This window comes from Ochotona curzoniae, unplaced genomic scaffold, assembly GCF_017591425.1.
Source record: "Ochotona curzoniae isolate NIBS_2020 unplaced genomic scaffold, NIBS_Ocur_1.0 contig_883, whole genome shotgun sequence".
NCBI classification, from domain to species: Eukaryota; Metazoa; Chordata; class Mammalia; order Lagomorpha; family Ochotonidae; genus Ochotona; species Ochotona curzoniae.
In genome coordinates, this window is record NW_024466599.1 from 72,524,023 (window position 1) to 72,541,401 (window position 17,379).

General features: G+C 41.9%; 1 protein-coding gene across 4 annotated transcripts in view; it reads left to right on the top strand.

Moving 5' to 3' along the window:
• Positions 1-669: 669 nt before the first annotated feature.
• Positions 670-17,379, top strand: part of LOC121165230 (interleukin 18 receptor accessory protein) — a 28,003-nt gene continuing 11,293 nt past the window's right edge. The window contains exons 1-7 of one of the 4 annotated variants that reach the window (XM_040993874.1): positions 670-977; positions 4,248-4,362; positions 4,454-4,619; positions 5,095-5,416; positions 5,513-5,696; positions 14,362-14,512; positions 16,708-16,773. In XM_040993874.1, the coding sequence (XP_040849808.1) occupies positions 4,550-4,619; positions 5,095-5,416; positions 5,513-5,696; positions 14,362-14,512; positions 16,708-16,773 (793 nt within the window). In that variant the 5' untranslated portion in view covers positions 670-977; positions 4,248-4,362; positions 4,454-4,549. Of the gene's footprint in view, positions 978-4,247; positions 4,363-4,453; positions 4,620-5,094; positions 5,417-5,493; positions 5,697-14,361; positions 14,513-16,707; positions 16,774-17,379 lie in introns of those variants that run through there. The other 3 variants (XM_040993876.1, XM_040993875.1, XM_040993877.1) reach the window with 3 other exon arrangements.

Here is a 17,379-nt window from a genome sequence, read left to right on the forward strand (position 1 = left end):
AGAGCTGTACGCTTTGGCTTAGTAAGTAGGCATGGGACTGATATTCGGGGCCTTGTATAAACCTCCACTTGGGTCATGTGAATTTCATATGAAACCATCTGCTTGGAATTTCAGTTTTGCTTCTAATTCCAGCTTCTTGTTGGTATTTCCTGGAAGGGTGAAGTAGTTAAGATGGTGCCATCCACAGGGATTACTGGGTTGAATCCTCAGTTAACTCTTAGCTTCAGTCCAACCTCGATTGGGCTGTTGTTGTCATCTAGGGAATGAGCTATCGGGTGGAAGAGCTCTCTCTATCTGCCTTTCAAATAAAATGAAAATAGAAATGAAATAAGGCAGATGCATATCAACCTCAGTGAATTTAGACTTTATTTTCTTCTTTGCATTGAAAAAATATTATTTAAAATTTTGGACATTAAAAAGACTATCTTTTACAAAATAAAAAAGTTGGGCTTCAACTTTTATTGTAGAGGTTGCCAGTTTGGAGGTTAGTTTTACAAGAAGAAGAAAAAAAAAAATAACCACAATCAAAAAACTGAATTGGGTGCTAATATTCTTTACAGGAAATCCCTGTAGAGGAAACAGGTTTACTCACTCTTTCAAATAAGTCCAACCACAAGCCTTTTCTAATCAAGAAGTTTGGTCAGAGAAGAATTCAGATACTTCATCTACTAGCCATTTCCTTCTCTAGTTAGGGGTAGGTCATTTGATTTTTCCCTGTATATGTTTGGGTATCTCACAATATTAATGAGATTCCTTTATCCCTAGAGGTTTAATTTATGTTTCCTAAACTGTGTGAATTAAGTGGTGATCACAACTTCTCTAGATATCTTTCTGGCTAGAAAGAAACAGAATAGAACTCTTTGAAAATGAATCTTTTTTCACATGCTGTTCTTCAGATACAAGTCCAGCAGTCACTGGAAAAAAAGAAACTTGAACTTCCTTCCTCTTTCTTTGCATCTTAAGAACAGGAAATGAAGGTAAGAAACAGTTTATTACTTCACCCTGGATTTCCTAACCAGATCATTTGAGTTGAGAAATGAGCTTGTATAATTTTTAAAAATGAATTATTATAAAAATCATTGATTATGAAATATTTTGGTTAGCAGATATGCTAATTAGCAGCACGACATATCCATATGTGCAGACTCTTCACTTAAAAAGAATGTTATTACAAGGTAACTATATCTAAAGTGCACGGAGAGTTCACAGGATATATGAGGGCAGAGTAATTTGAGATGTTTACCTGTTGCAAATGCCTGGCTTGACTGGACTGTGAAAAGCAGGAGTTTTGCACTTTATTTTACATTTTTTTCCCCTACAACATAGGGAATTAAAAATACCATGGACCAACTGAGATTCGTAATGCTATTAGTCAAATTACTTGCTATTACTGTTAGACCAATAGAGCCTACATTGTATTTTAAGTCTGCCTCCAAATGAGAGTACTCCCTTCAGATGTCCTTATTGACACCTGCTTTCTCTGGCATTGTTCTCTCTCAGAACAATCTTTGCCAGTGAAAATTTCAGCTCATTATCTCCCCCAAAGATAGTTGAAGGCATTGTCATTAGCAACTGGTGGGAAAAATCTTCATCACTCATGGAAGAGAAAAAAAAAAAGCTTTTAAAAAACACATCTTGAAGGTGTTTTGGAGGAATATCCTATAGATTGTGAAAGTCATAATTTGGGCTCTTATTTCCATATGTGATAGCTTCATCTTCATGGCAAAGGGGAAACCAGAAGCTCTGAGATGCTCTGCTTCTGCATTCGCATCTCTCTTGTCATACTGACCAGATAGGTGCTTGTCCCTAACAGTAGAGCCTCCTGTTCTATGCGCACAAACTTTGGCTGTCCTTCTATAAAAGAAGGATAGCACCCATCTTCCAAAGCATGACCAGGAAGTAAACAGGTGATTTCTTTGGTCAAATTGTCACTGTATTCCAGGAGCAGTTCGCAACTTGATTCCGCTTAAATTGCCTGGTGCTTAACGGATGATACACTCTGCACTTGGGTGATTCCTCAGCATTCAGTGAAGGGCTTTGGTGGTGGTGGTGGAGGAAGAAGCATCCACGGCCACTAGAATGTCTTAAAAGATAGATTCTGACAAGGAAGCCACATGAGATGCAAGCCCCATGGATGGCATCTCCCGAGTGAGCTGCTGCTGGGTTGTTCAGTGGCTGGCCACAGTGCTCACAGATCCCGGAACTCCTTGTTAGCTCACCTGCGTGAGCTCTGTTCTTGTCCCTGTGGAAGGCTTCTCAAAGATATCTCCTGGATCACATAGACTGATCTGCTGCTAGTTTATAAATAAGATTCTAGGTTTCTCTCTTGAGGACAGATCTGATTTAATAAGACCTTGGGGAAAGCCCGTGAAGATGCATTGGTAACTTATTTTTCAGTTTGTTTTTATAGTCAAGACAATATGCGAAACACTGTGCCTAAGCAAACTTGCATCTTCGGAGCAGACCCAGGGGGCCCGAGGTTGGAGATAAGCAGGAGGCAGCACCAGGCAGAGTACCTAGCTCAAGGTTGGGCTGGAATGTCCAAGCAATGTACAGTGTTATCTGCCAATGTTAGGGCCCAGGCTGCTCACCACTTGAACCATCACTTGAAAGAAAAGAGTTGTTGCAAAAGAGTTGAAGAAGTAAGTAAGCTAGACTGCTTTAGTCCCAGATATGCTCCTTTAAAAGACTTTTTAAAGGAACAGAAAGGATAGATAAGAGGTGTCAAAAGTAAGGGGCCCAGTGCAGTATCCTAGCACCTAAGGCCTCACCTTGAATGCGCTGGGATCCCATATATGTGCAGGTTCTAATCCCAGCAGCCCCACTTCCCCATCCAGCTCCCTGCTTGTGGCCTGGGAAAGCAGTAGAGGATGGCCCAAAGCCTCGGAACTCTGCACCCGTGTGGGAGACCTGGAGGAAGCTCCTAGATCCTGGTTTCAGATCAGCTCAGTCCTGACTGTTGTGATCACTTGGAGAGTGAAGATCTGCCTCTCCATCTCTCCTCTCTTCTGTATAAAGACATGCTCAGTATGGGTACACTATATTTTGTGGTACTGACTTGCTAGTTACTTGGGCATTCAGATCACAGTACAGTAGAACTCAGATAATCTTACCAGTCATATAGTCCTACCAGTAACCTTCCCTGCTTAAACCCCCAAAAGTTAAATCCCTTAGCTGCAAGGTAGAATTATTACTGAACTAACTCAAAATAATTGCTTTTGCATGTACAAAAGACAAAATCTAAAGTGGCAAAATCCTCGTGACGTACTAGAGTCCTCAGGAAGAAAATTCTGACATTAGATTGCTACGTATTTGTTCTGTGTCCTTCTTCCTTCTGGAATAACCTTTTCCCATGCATCCTCACCAACAAATTGATTGCGTACTTAAGCATCAGCAGTGTCCCCGGGTCAGGAGATATAACTTCTCAAATAGGATCCCTGGCCTTCAGGAGCTTCCTGTCTAATGGGAGATGCAGGCACATGGACCCGTTGCTCGCCTCACTGTCACTGCAGACCCATCCTAGTTGCTCCCCCAATCTCCCAACAGCTGCCTTGGATGTTCTCCAGTTGGATTCTGCAGATGTTTCTGTAAGAAAATACTTTAATATCAGCAGTTCATTTATTATAATTAAACTTAGCCCCTCTTCCTAACATCTGAAGATGTTAGGGTTGTGGTGTTGTGTTGTGTTTTGTGTGTGTGTGTGTGTGTGTGTGTGTGACAGATCAGATGTGAAGACTTTTATAAAATAAGAGCATCAAAATATTCCTTTCTGAGAAACAATGAAGCTACCTGTAGAGAGAAGTTTGAGAAAGTGAGAGGTGGTGGCAGGAATAAGTAAAAGACATGAAACAGGGAGCCAGGAGATGAACGTCATGGCTGGGGAGCTCTGAGGGTGGAAGCTTAGGGTAGAGAGAGAAAGAAGCAGGCTTCCTCTGTTCTCTAATATTTAACTTAGCAAACTAGTACTGCAAGGTACTCTCCAGTGTTATGTATAGAAGCTACAGCTTTAACTTCCCTAACTGTGGAAACATGACATATTCATCAGAGTTGGGTCCTTTTTTTCAGGAAAATTACACCCAACTCTTGCTGAATTACTCATGGGGAAAAACATCTATTTAATCTGCATATCTCCATAGAGAATGCACACTTACATGTGTGTGTGTACTAGGCAAGATCATTAAAGAAAGTATTCCCTGAGGAGGAAATGGCATTAGAAGAGCATACATTTGGTGCCTGGGTCCCGGGAGTTCTTGTGGCTGACACACTCCTTCTGCAGAGGTGTGAGAAAAGTCCGCAGGAAAAGCGTGTTCTTCACCATTGAAAATACCCATACAAATTACGAGCATGCAAACGCCCATTGAGGTAGGAACTGCCCTTTGAAAGCTTCCTGTGTCACTTGCGTTTTGGTCACCAGTTCTGATTTCTCCATTTCCTATTTTTTTTTAATTTGCAGAAATGAGTATGTTAATCAGGGAAACTCTGTGAAGCTGGCAGTCTGAGTGGGCAACAGAGCAAGCCATTGACGTGATGCCAGCAACGAAGGACAGCAATGCTCTGTTTGGTCTGGGTGCTTCTCTGGCCTGTTGCAGAAGGAAGAATCCAGGGGCTTAATATTTCAGGTAGGACTTTTCACTTTTCGTATTATTAGCACCGTGAGTCTTGGGGAGAGATTTCTCCAGTCACAGATAATTGCAGAAAGCAGCAGCACGATATTGAGACGCAGCATTTCCTCCCTACTGCTAAGGAGAGAGTGGGAGGGAATGACTGCAGTGAGTAACTTTCAGTGAATGCCAGACATTAAAGGGGAGCCTAGTGGCCACAACTGCGGGGGGTGGTGGGTTGTGCAGAGGAACAACTGAAGGAAGGAGATGATGGTCTGACAGTAGCACACGGAGGGTCGAGGCTGGTGAGGAGGATGCTGAGGTCTTCTGGGAGAGAATCGGAACATGAGCTTGTTTGCTACTATGGTATGGGCACGGTGAAGAAGAGGGACTCACGAGGAAGCTTGACCCCTTGTGGCATCCAGTACTGTTTGTAGTTATAAAGGCATCGTCTAATAGGATTCTGTGTTGCTTTGCTTATTGTGTTTCTCAGACTGCGCCACCAAAACACTCCTTTGGGCATATTCTTCCAGCAGAGAAGAGGAGTTTGTAATATTTTGCGATTTATCAGAGGCACAGAAACCACACTTCCACCACAGAAGTCAACCCTCACCAACCCGAGGTCTTCAACGCTTGCCCTGCAATGGCAGCAAGGACCTATCGGATGTGCAGTGGTATCTACAACCCCAGGAGGGAGAACCTTTGGGAGAAATTGTTGGGAGCCACCCTCACATCATTCAGGACAAGAACACACTTCGCTTTTTAACCCCGTGGATGAATAATTCAGGGCTCTATGTTTGTAGGCCCAGGATTAGGTAAATGCCACACGCATTCCTACCTGAAAACATTCCCTGATTTCCCTACGATTTAAACCAAATGTCTGTGTTCACAGGAACTTGTTCATCTCCTAGGAGCCCCCGGGACGAGGCCTGTTGTATCAAGATGGTCTTGAAGGTTGAACCTCAGTTAAATGCATCCTGCCAGAGCCGTGTCTCCCATCAGCAAAACCTTCTTCTCGGTAGCACTGCTCACATCCATTGTCCCAGTCTCAGCTGCCAAAGTGATGTGAAAAATCCAGAGATGACTTGGTACCAGGTAAGGGTGAGTTCTGTGGTATTCCAGCAGGAACATGTGTTGCTATCCTAACAACGCTATAGGTACTTCCCAAAAATGTGTTAGAGAATCTGAGATTCAGAGATCCCAAAGGGAACTCCTTGTCTGTGCAGGAGACCAGACTTTTTCAGGTTATCTTGTCCGCTGGCTAGCCAAAGGACCGGGAATTCCAGTGACTGGAAAAAAAAATTTGATCCATGCCAGAAACGTCTCTAAAATTCAAGTATACTGAGCTGGGACGTAAACTCACTAGGAACTGCTAATGTAGAAGGACAGTTAGCTCACTTACACTGTACCTGAAAAAAACAATTGATATTGCAAACGGAAAGCAGTGTTTGTTGATGGGTTTGTGGAAAAACATCAGAGGGTTGAAGATTTTCCAAAGAGAACACATCTCAGAGGTCAGGGGTAGCCGGAGGTAAAGATTGCCTTGGACAAGAGAGGGGGTAGAGAGAGAGTACTCTGCTCAAAGGATAAGGGGATGCAAAACAGTTTCATAATGATGCTTGTCTTTGAACCACAACTAGGCAGACTTCACAAGTTTGTGCTTCCGTTTTCTCAAGTGCTAAGCAGGTGTGTAAAGCTGTGTAAGATTTTTACCCTGTGAGGCTCTGTGTCAGTCGCAATCTGGGTGTGGAATTTGGGGATGGATTTTTGAAGTTGCCTCCTACGGCCACACTGATCTTAGAGAGCGCAGTATTTCATACTAAAATGTGTGCTAAATTTTTGAATTCAAAAGATACTAAAGAGTTGCAAAAGTTAATGGAGAAATGGAATTAATAGATGAATTCATTTGGGTGCAAAAAATTTTTAAAAATTCATGCATAGATTTTTATGTAATGTTCGTTTTCTATTACTGCTTGGAAGTTTCCTTGAGTTCATTGATATAATTATTATGAATGTGGGATGTGTTTAGCATGACGTTTGATGCACTTCAGGATTTAAAAAATGAGGAAGTTTTGGCAGTAGTTACTGTGGTGTGGCATGGAGCTTTCTCCACTTGCTTGGCCAGACAGCACAGTGGTAAGTGGATAGGTATTAAGGTCATGGCAGAAATGGTAACAGATACTCCATGACTTTAGAATGACATAAACCATAATAACTGTGGGAAAACTTCATTTGGAAGGTATGATAATTTCATAACATCTCAAATGAAGTTGGTAAGTTGAGCCAATAGTTCTGTTCATATTTTCAGTTCTCTCTTCACTTCCCTCGTATCAGTCATCTCAGTTTTGGAATGGCAGATGGCTCACCAGATGGCCTGTTTTGGCCACCAAAACTATCTTATGTCCATTTTTTTCCCAGGTTTAATTTGCTTTAAATTTCCAATGATGGCTTACCTGGGAAAAGGGGACTTCCCCTTATAACTACACACAAGCAATAGAGTGGCCCCCAACTCTCAGCATACATTACTCTAAAAAGCCAAACACTAAGGCTGTGTTATACCATAACTGAGAGCAGGCAGACATTCTGAGGTTTGCTTAGCAATGGCTGTTAGCAAACTGTCCCTTTGGCTCATGCTGCGACACATCCCTGCCTGCACCTAGAAGTCTGGAAGTTACAGACCTCGAGTCAGTAGTGTCCCCCCAAAATGCTGGATGCCTAATACCCCTTTATCGTAAGCTGAATCCCAGGTTCTCAGCTGGAAAAAAATTTTATTATTGATCAAATCTCCTTGTTTGATAATGATCTGATCAGAACTCAATGGATTAGTTTCTGGGGTCTCATATTGGCTCCATTGGTCCACATCTCTACTCTTGTACTAATACCGATTGATTGCAACTGCTCAGCTTGGTTTTCAATTTTATGATTGCTCTAACTATTGGAAATGCCTGTTCCAATAGAAAACTGTTTGGTCCTCTACGTATAGAATCATATCAGTGGCAACAGCTCCTTTCTCATTTATGATTATATATAGTTACGCATTGCTCACACACTGTTGGTTTTGGTATTGCTCATAGTCTGTTGGTTTTGTCTTTCAAAAAATAGTCACTGGGCCCAGTGTGGTAGCCTAGCGGTTAAAGTTCTCACCTCGTATGTGTTGGAATCCCGTATGGGCACCAGTTTGTATTCCGCCCGCCCTGTTTTTCATCCAGCTCTCTGCTTGTAACCTGGGAAAGCAGTACAGGATGGCCCAAAGCCTTGGGATCCTGCACCCATAGGAAGCTCCTTGCTCCTGGCTTTGGATTGGCTCGGTTCCTGCCATTGCGGTCACTTGGGGAATGAATCATTGGATGGAAGATCTTCCTCATTGTATCTCCTCTCTGTATATCTAACTTGCAATAAAAATAAATAATTTATTTTAAAAAAGCCATCTCAATCTTTTAAAATTTTCCCATTGTTCTTCTAGTCTCTATTTCTTGTATTCAGATTTTTGTGATCTTCCTTCTGATTCTGAATTTACTTTGTTCTTTTTCTTTTTTTTTTTAAAGATTTATTTTTATTATTTTTTCATTGGAAAGGCGGATATACAGAGAGGAGAGACAGAGAGGAAGATCTTCCGTCCGATGATTCACTCCCCAAGTGAGCGCAATGGGTCGATACTATGCCAATCCGAAGCCAGGAGCCTCTTCCGGGTCTCCCACGCGGGTGCAGGTTCCCAAAGCTTTGGGCTGTCCTCGACTGCTTTCCCAGGCCACAGGCAGGGAGCTGGAAGGGAAGTGGGGCTGCCGGGATTAGAACCGGCGCCCATATGGGATCCCTGGTGTGCAAGGCGAGGACCTTTAACCACTTGTGCCACTGCGCCGGGCCCTGTTCTTTTTCTTATTCTTTGGATCTTAGTGGGCTTTTTGGATCTGGGACCCATCCTTTTTATACATAACATTTATTGCTATAAATTTCTTCCTTATGACTGCACTGCATCCAAAAAGCTTTGGTACTTATGTTTTCTGTTTTACATGACTCAAGGTTTCTTTTTTATCATTTAGTTTCATTTTTCATTTCTTCCATGACCCATTGGTTCCTTAGGGATATGTTGTTTAGCTGCCAGATATATACAATTTCTCCATAACTCCCTTTATCCATGATTAACTGTAATTCAACAGCTAAATAGGAACTTGCAGAAATAAACAATTCCTAAGTTTTAAATGGGCTCTGTTTTAAGGAACATGATGCAATCTCACTTTCTCTCACTCTCTTCTCTGTGTGATTTGTACCTTTCCTTTGTCCTGGGAGTCTGAATTCATGCTAGTACTCATCAGTTATGTAGCAGCTCTCTTGGTTAGCTGATGGAATGTGGAAGTACTGCACTGCTTGTGTTCATGTAACACTCACACAGTAGTCTAAAACTACATCAGCATGTCTACGTAGTTCGTGTCAGTTCATCTTCTACGTCAGCCATTGCATCATCTCACATCATTGTTAGAACCGTGCAATAGATTATTTTTAGAGAGAGCGAGAGAGTACAGTTTCATAAAATCCATTACAATATATTCGTATAGTCATTTTGGTTTATTACTAGCAATTAGTAATATCCTCTTGGATCATACCAGGATTACTTTGAAACATTCTTTTTCTGTCTTTTATTTTTCATAATTGTATTATGATGCAGCTTGGTGAATTTCTCTTTGGGTTAAATTTGGTTGGAGACCCCTGGGAAAACCTGTGACAATTTCCTTGGATATGCTTTTTTAGCTCTTTTCTCTGTTCTCTGTCTGAAACTCCCACAGTGAAAGTCAGTTCTCTTGATCACGCCACGTAATTCTCACAACCCTTCTTTATTCTGTTTTGTCTCTCTGATGACAATTTCCAATGTGTTCAACTTTGCAAGTGTGAGCACTGACCTGCATGAGTATCAGTGGGAAGACAGTGAAGATGGCTAAATACCAGTGACAGTTTCAGGGGATAAAAGAAAGTTTAAATTTTTGACTGAGGGATGTTAAAGGGATATCTGTAATGTTCCTGATCCTTATGTAAATTATATTCATAGCATTTACAAAATATGGGAAAGCAGAAGTTGTTTGAAGTAGAAGTAGCAGAAAGGTGATGTAGATAAATTTAGATCCAGTGAATCCATGACGGGGAATATCAAAAGAGACATGAAAACATCTAAGTCATCACAGCGGACAGGGCAGAAACAAGGATCCTTCGAATCCTCCCAGAATGCGGTGGTGGAAGCTACCATGTTGGAGCTCCAGTTTCAGGAAGCATCGTTTCCATGCAATAAATATGACAATATTTCAAAAAATTAACTAACAGTTGGTTCATTTGGGTAAAAAAAAAACCTTTCAAATCTGTGTATAGTTTTTTGTAAAACAAATTTCCTGAAAGTTGTCTGAAGTAGCGTTTGTGGTGCTCCTTGGAGTAACTGGGTTGCTGAGTAGCACAAGAACTTTCTGCTAGGGTTGTATAATGTTATGGTAACTGTCCCCAGTGGTAAGAATGACTTTAATCTTCGCCTTGCTTCATACACACTTTACAGCTTGTTTTTAATACCTTCACATTTAGTGCATTTTTCAGTTCTTTTCAGGATACAGCAACTTTTCCTACAAATATATCCCCACAGATGCGCAACCTTTGGCATTTTGTTCATCTCCATTTCATATCCGAGTACAATGAAGAATTTCCTGCAAGGTCCCATGAACATCTCTCTTCCTTATTAGCATCATTTGTGATTACAATATTAAAATTATTTTTCCTATGATCCTTGGCATAGAATTCCTTCTTCTTAATTTCTTTCTTTTCGTGGATGTAATTCCTTGAGTAGCCTTAATGGTATATACTAAACCATATGCGTATTTTTATGAGAAAAAAAAATTCAAGTCTACTTCATAATCATCCTCCCTAGTGGCTCAACTCAATTTTCATTGCCAGATCTCGAGCCCCCTTCCATCACTTTCTCAGTTGATTTGCTGCACATCTCTAGTCTAAACTATATCCAGTATATGATATTACTGTGCTTTCCAAAGTTGGATCATCCATGCCCACCCCGATTACTTAATATTTAGCCTTGTATTTCTTCACATTTTGACCTTGTTTTACTTTACAATTTTCTTAAATTTATTTTTACTTTTGATGCTGTTTACGTGGTTGATCAGGGTGGGAAGGGGGTCGAGGATTAGGGGAAAGTGAGTGAAACCACTGTTTCCACATTTTCCTTTTCTTCCTCCTGTATCTTGGGGAACAGAGGAGATGAGGGGAGAAGCCACACCTAGCCTCCCAACCACCTCAATATCAGGGGATTGGGAATGGCCACCCTATGTTATCCCAGAATCCTCGATGCGGAGCATGCTCTGAGGGTTCTACTCAAGTGGTTTCTATAGTTCTGAAATGCTGTGGTTCTTGCAGATCCAAGGATGAGGAAATGCTTGCAAGGTCCATTGCCTGACATAGCCCATCTCATAGGTGTCTATTCACCCAGATATTTGCTGTCAATGTTTGGCTGGGGTAGTTGACCCTTTTGTTCTGCCCTCCTTCCTCTGCTATGGCAGCAGATATCTTCTGCAGGTCCTAATGGACGGCCATGTCCTCCATGTGCATCTGGGCATGCTGTGCACTATACCGTCTTACCCATTGTGGAGGCCAATTTCTGACACATGTACTGCATGGTCAGGCCACAGATCCTGCAATTCTCCCCATGGTTGGAGCTCTGAGTTCAGGAGTTCAGTTGCTGGTGGGGGTCCCCAGATAAGCTTCTTGTAAGATGATCTCAGACCTGACTCTTGTGTGCTTGCCTGCATGGGGTTGGCTTGCTTTATTTCCTACCTCGGCTATCTCTCTCTAAAGAATCAGCCAGCCCCTTTCCCCTTAGACTCTTTGCCAACCTATTGGAAATTCCTTTTTGGGGCACAGAAACCACACCAGAGGCTTGGGATGGAGAGGAAGAGTTCTTGCTTCTACCAGTTATCAGGCGTAGTGAAAGGAAATTAATCAGAACATGAAACTCAAAGTTAGAAAAGTGTAGGTTGTTTTTTTTTCAGTCTCTCACTGGTCTTTCACTTACTTCCTTTTATTTTATATCCAGAAACTCTGTTTTTTTTTAAGAAATGTAATCTATACCACTCAAATTAGAGGATTTTTGGGTGATTATATGCAATACTACATGAAACAGAATTTTATAGTCTCTTCATGACAGATTCTTATCAATTTTTAGTTTTTGGATATTTATTCATTTTTTCCTGTTAACTGCAGTGTTAAGGGATATGTCCCTAATGCTTTCAGTTGAAAACTGGAAGGTTATGTGCCATAGAAATACTAACATACTCAGATAAGAAGACAAGGGACTCTAGCACTATTGGTGCTGTGACCATCACTCACCAAACAAATATTTATTGAGTCATTACTCTGCCCTACCATGAACAAGAAAAAGTGATTACACTTGTGGTTACTTAAACTTTTAAGAGCTTCCATATCTAGGTGCAAGTGCTTTTTTATTTTTTCTCTTAAGATACTGATCATGCATTTATCTAGCTATAAACTCTTCATTTTGCTTGCACCTTCATTTATTTATTTATTCGTCATTTACAAAGAGCGTACTATCACTGCCTCATATACTATACTCTGGAAACACAAAGACCAAACATATCAACATTTTCCTCTGATTCACTCTCCAGATTTTTCTAGGGCCAGCCATGTCAGGTTTGGCCACAGCACCCACCAGTACATGTGAGATCTGGCACTGACAGAATGCTTGGTAGGAGAACTTGGGGAATTCCCCTGGTAGGCTGCAGCTCCTGTTGGAGAGTACAAGAACCAGGGCTGGGGCAGGCCAGGCCAGGCTTAGCTACAGCACCCATCAGCATATGTATGTGCCAGATCTGGGGAGGTGGGCGGGGCTGAGGCAGTTCACAGCACATACTGGCACAAGTGAGAGCCAAGATGGGACACAAGCTAGATTGTGTTAGACTGCAACACCCACCAGTTCACATGAGGGTTGGGGCTGAGCCAAGCTGGGCTAGGTTGTTGCTCCCACCAACAAGAGCTGGGACTGAGGGTAGGCCATTTCAGACTGGGCCATCTCACCTGCTGACACATGTAAAACACAGAGCTGGGATGGGTCTAGTAGGGGAATATTAATGACTCCCTTGCTGGGCTACTGTTCTCACTGGTGAGTGTGAGAGCTGGCACTGGCAGCAGGCCAGGCTGGGCTAGGTTGCTGAACCCACTTGTGCACACAAGAGCCAGGATGGGTATGGGCCAGCCAGGGTAGGCCACACCACCAGCTGGCAAGTGCCAGGACTGGGTGTGAGTCATGTTACACTGGACCACAGTACTCCTTGGCAGATGCAGGATTCAGGGCTGGGAACATGCCTGGCAGGGGAGCCATGGACATAGTACTGCTAGGCTTTATCTCCCTCTGGTGAACACAAGAACAAGGGCTGGGGGCAGGTCAGAGTGGACAGAGGTACTTGTAAGTATGTATGTGGGTGGATCTGGGGGCAGGTCGGGCTAAGCTAAGCTGTAGCACCCATGGGAGTGCTTGAGAGCTGGATAGAATATAGGCTGAGCTAAGCTACATCACAGTAGATAGTGGTACATGCAAAACCCAGGGCTGGGCACAGGCCTGGTAGGAGTTACTGAGGGTCACCCTGACTAGATTTATATACCCCTTGGAAACTGGGTCTGTGGTGGGCTGGATGAGCTGGGCCATAGCATCTGTCAGTTCACTGGGTTGAAACTGATCGTGTACAGATAGCAGATTGAACCTGACCCTGCACTGATGGGTGTACACAAGAGTCAAGTCTGAAGTCACCCCCAGTGACATTTCTTGAGGGGATTTTTCAACTAGACAATTGGACTCAGACCCTGGTCACCCTGGAATTCCCAGGATGTGTGGTTTGACCTTGAAGTACATGTACCAGGACTAGGCCTCCTCAGTTGTTGATGCCTGTGTAGTGAACAGCATGCTTGGATGCACACGGGGGAAATGACAACCACTTCATCTGGGCTGGCAGGGGACATGGACTTACCTCAGCAGAGTGTAGAAAGCAGAACAGATTGAACAATCCTGGCCAAGCTAGCATCATGTTCCTGAGTCTGTGGATGCACTAAGGTGAACTTTGTAAACCAGTAGAGCTTGAAAAGATTTGCTGTACCCTGGAACCACAAAACCAACAATGCCTCAGGGCTATTGTAACCACCTGAGTAATACCCTCGAAAACTCCTACCCACACTGGGGTCTCTAGGGTATCATCGCAGGACTGTCCCCTCTCGCTGAGTGCTTATGTAGTTTGATAGCAAGGAATGGCCTCCTCCATTCCCTTCCCTGCAGACACAGGAGAAAAAAGAAAAAGACTGAAACATTTGCCTTACCTATCTTCTTCCATATCTGACCCTCCACATCCTAATAAGAAGCTCCCATGGGCAAGCACCCCTCTCAAATACGTAAGCAACATTAAAAAGAAAATGAACCTGGAAAAAGGAAAAAACAAAGTGATATGAAATATTTACATGTTCACTTGCATATTTAAATGCTGAAACATGTTCTGAAATATTCGCTATGGTCAGGCACAATGTTCAACATTTTGCAGAGATGAGCAGTATTATATAACTGGGAATTTAGTTAACATTTTCCTAATACTAATTACTAATTATGTTGGAAAAAATCCAGAAAAACAAAACTCCCCAGGTTTTTCTAAAGATATAATTAAGATTTACAGAAATTCCCCAGTTAAATAAAGTTATGCGATTTTCTTTATTTTGGGATTAGGATGGAAGACTCCTCTCTGAAAAAAGGAGCAACCCTATCATGCTGGATGAAATTTATGACTATCATCAGGGCACGTATGTGTGTGATTACGTTCATCTGGATAACACAGGCTCATGGACAGTCAGAGCTGTTGTTCAAGTGAGAACCATCGGTAAGCCTGACGTTTACCTTAAGACTGCGATCTGAATCCCAATGTCCCATTCCCTTGGCCTGCTGCCCTTTCTCTTTACTTGTAGAATTGTAACTTTGATCATGGGTAAGCATCATTTTTCATTGACTCCAATCCCATCCCTCAAGGAAGATTCCTTCTGGACAAAGTTCAGGTTATCACAGACAACCTGACAACCCTGCATTTGTCCCTGATTTGCTTTTTATTATCAACTTTAAAATGTATTAAATATTTCATAAGGAAAATACAACATGACAGCCATGTACTCCTCACCAACTTTAATGCACATCAATATTTTTTCATATACCTTAAACAAATATAACATTCTACTCCCTGCCAAATCCTTCCTGCCCCCATGAAGTCATGATCATGCAGCTCATGCCATGTCAACTCATGGATTCATAGTTTTATATCTTTTCTGCCTGCATATGCAGCCAAAAATGCCATAATTTTATGCTATAAAATTTTGCTCTGTGTTCACAAATATATTCCCATATTTACGAGTAATATGAGGATGATTCAAAATATTTATGGAAGACAAATTGGAAGATATATTTGTTTTGGTGTGAGAAAATTTTTGTACTATGTATAGTTTTTTCAGAACCTTCATTTTCCATGAACCACCTGAAGGTTTTTTATGTTTGGTACTGTCAGACTTTCTGATTGATATCAAGTGTGTTTTTTCCCTTATAATTTACATTTCCCTGGCTAATACTGAGACTGAGCAATATGCCATAACTATCTGTCCTCCGAATTTCGTTTTGGTTCTTTTCTAGTTTTGCCCCAACCTTTCCTTTTTTTTTTTTTTTTTTTTTTTTTGTTTTTAGTATATCTATATAAAGATGAACATGGAGGAAGATGAGTATGGATAAATTATATGATATAGCTAACACAAACATGGAGTTGGTACCTAACAGAGCCAGTCATTGTATTGAAGAGCTAGAAAATTTAGTTCTTAATAAATTTTACCACCTTTTTCTTCAGTGTAGCTTTCAAACATTATAGAATAGCTGGTGACCAAATTAAACACATCTGTCTAACTATTGGCCCCTGCTCTCTCCAGCACTTCACATCACAGCCATTTTCTCTCACATCATTCCTTTGGAAAGAAGCCAGTGTGACTATTCCACTCGTGCCATGTAACTCCCAATGCCGCAGTTTCCCCTTTATTCAATCGTTTCTTGGCTCCTCAAATTTCCTTTGGCAGAGTCTGCCTTCCACTCCGACAAAACCTTTTGTGGTCTCCTAGGAACAGAATTATTTGTGGGACGAACAATAGGAACTAGATACTCAAAACGCAGTGAGCAGGAGATGAACCATGAGACAACTCGTTAGACTCATCCAGCTGTAAGTGAGAAGTGAGGAGTGAGGACACACTGGCCAAGTAATGCGTGAAAGATAACACTCCAAGCAGAGCTGAATGTTCAGGAAGTGAAAGAGGACATCACAGCCCAGGAAGAGAAGGAAACTTGGTGGAGGGAGGAAGTCTCGAGGCAGGATGAATCACACTGCTCAGATAAGCTTACAATTTGGCCCAAGGAAAAGATGGGATTGTCTGATTGTTGCAGAAGGGAAAGTGTCATGAAGAGATTCCTGTTTGACATAGATCACTCAGTTTACTGTGTAGAAATGAGGTTTTGAGAGCAAGCAAGAAAGCAGGAATAAGAGCTAGAGGATTGGTATGGTCAGGCAGGCAACGGGTGATGGGGACCTGAAGAGTGAGTGCCAGTGGGGATGGATAGACATGAGCTCCCTCTGAAAGTATCTGATGATTGAAAGGGGGAACAAAGGAGACCTCAGGGCCCAGAGCCAGACTTTGAGTTGGGCAATGAGATGCACTTTCTGTCAGGGTTGGGGGCTAACACAGGGCACAGGTCAGGGAGTATTCCGTGAAAAAGACTGAAGACAGAATTCAAAGATATGTTTTTTTTTTTTTCTGGCTGGGATAAGTTTGTAAATGGGGGCATCCTTTAATGACACTGGAGGAGAAAGTAGAGGTGATAAGTGTCCATCTTAAAAGGAAGTTTAGCCACCCAAGTCACGGCAGCAACTAGATATTTGAATAAACCAGACTGGATAAAAACCTGAAGAGAGAGCCCCTCACTATGTTAGCCAGAAACCCAAATCTTCAGCAAGCAGGGCTTCGATTTGTCAATGATTTCTATTTTCTCTTTTAGTGAAAAACACCAAACTCAAACCAGATATTTTGGATCCCATCAAGGACACAGTGGAAGTAGAAATCGGTAAGTGAGCTACATGGTCACCTCCAATGACACTGCCACCAAAGGAAAAAAAGGCACTGGTCCTTGAGGTCAACCAGATTTGGACATGCAGTTTCGTTGGCCCTTGATTACTTCTCTGACATTGCACGGCGACTTAATCCTTTTGAAACGCAATCTTCAAGTATGGAAACGGGCATCATAAAAATGGTTTTATAAGAAATAATGGGCAAATGTATAATAAATACAGCCAGTGCCTTGGGTGTGATCAAGAAGTTTTATATATTTTTTCTTACTGCTGCCAGAAATAGCTGGGCATGTAAATGAATGTTATGTATTAGTTATGTCTATAAATTTACCAACTTGAGTAGTGCTAACCCCTATGGATGTTTGATGTTATTTGATATTGCCTCTAAGAAAATTATGGTGGAATAGTACAATTCCTGCTCAAACAATGTAGTGATGTCCAAAGTAGAGTTTGTTTGGGGGAGAGAGGAAATTGATTTCCCTGCAGTCTCATTTCATTTTGTTTGCTTTGATAACATCATCTCCTGCCACCCAGCCAAATAACATCTATAAATATTCATAAAATAATGAGATATTTGCATAATGTATGCGTATATACACATA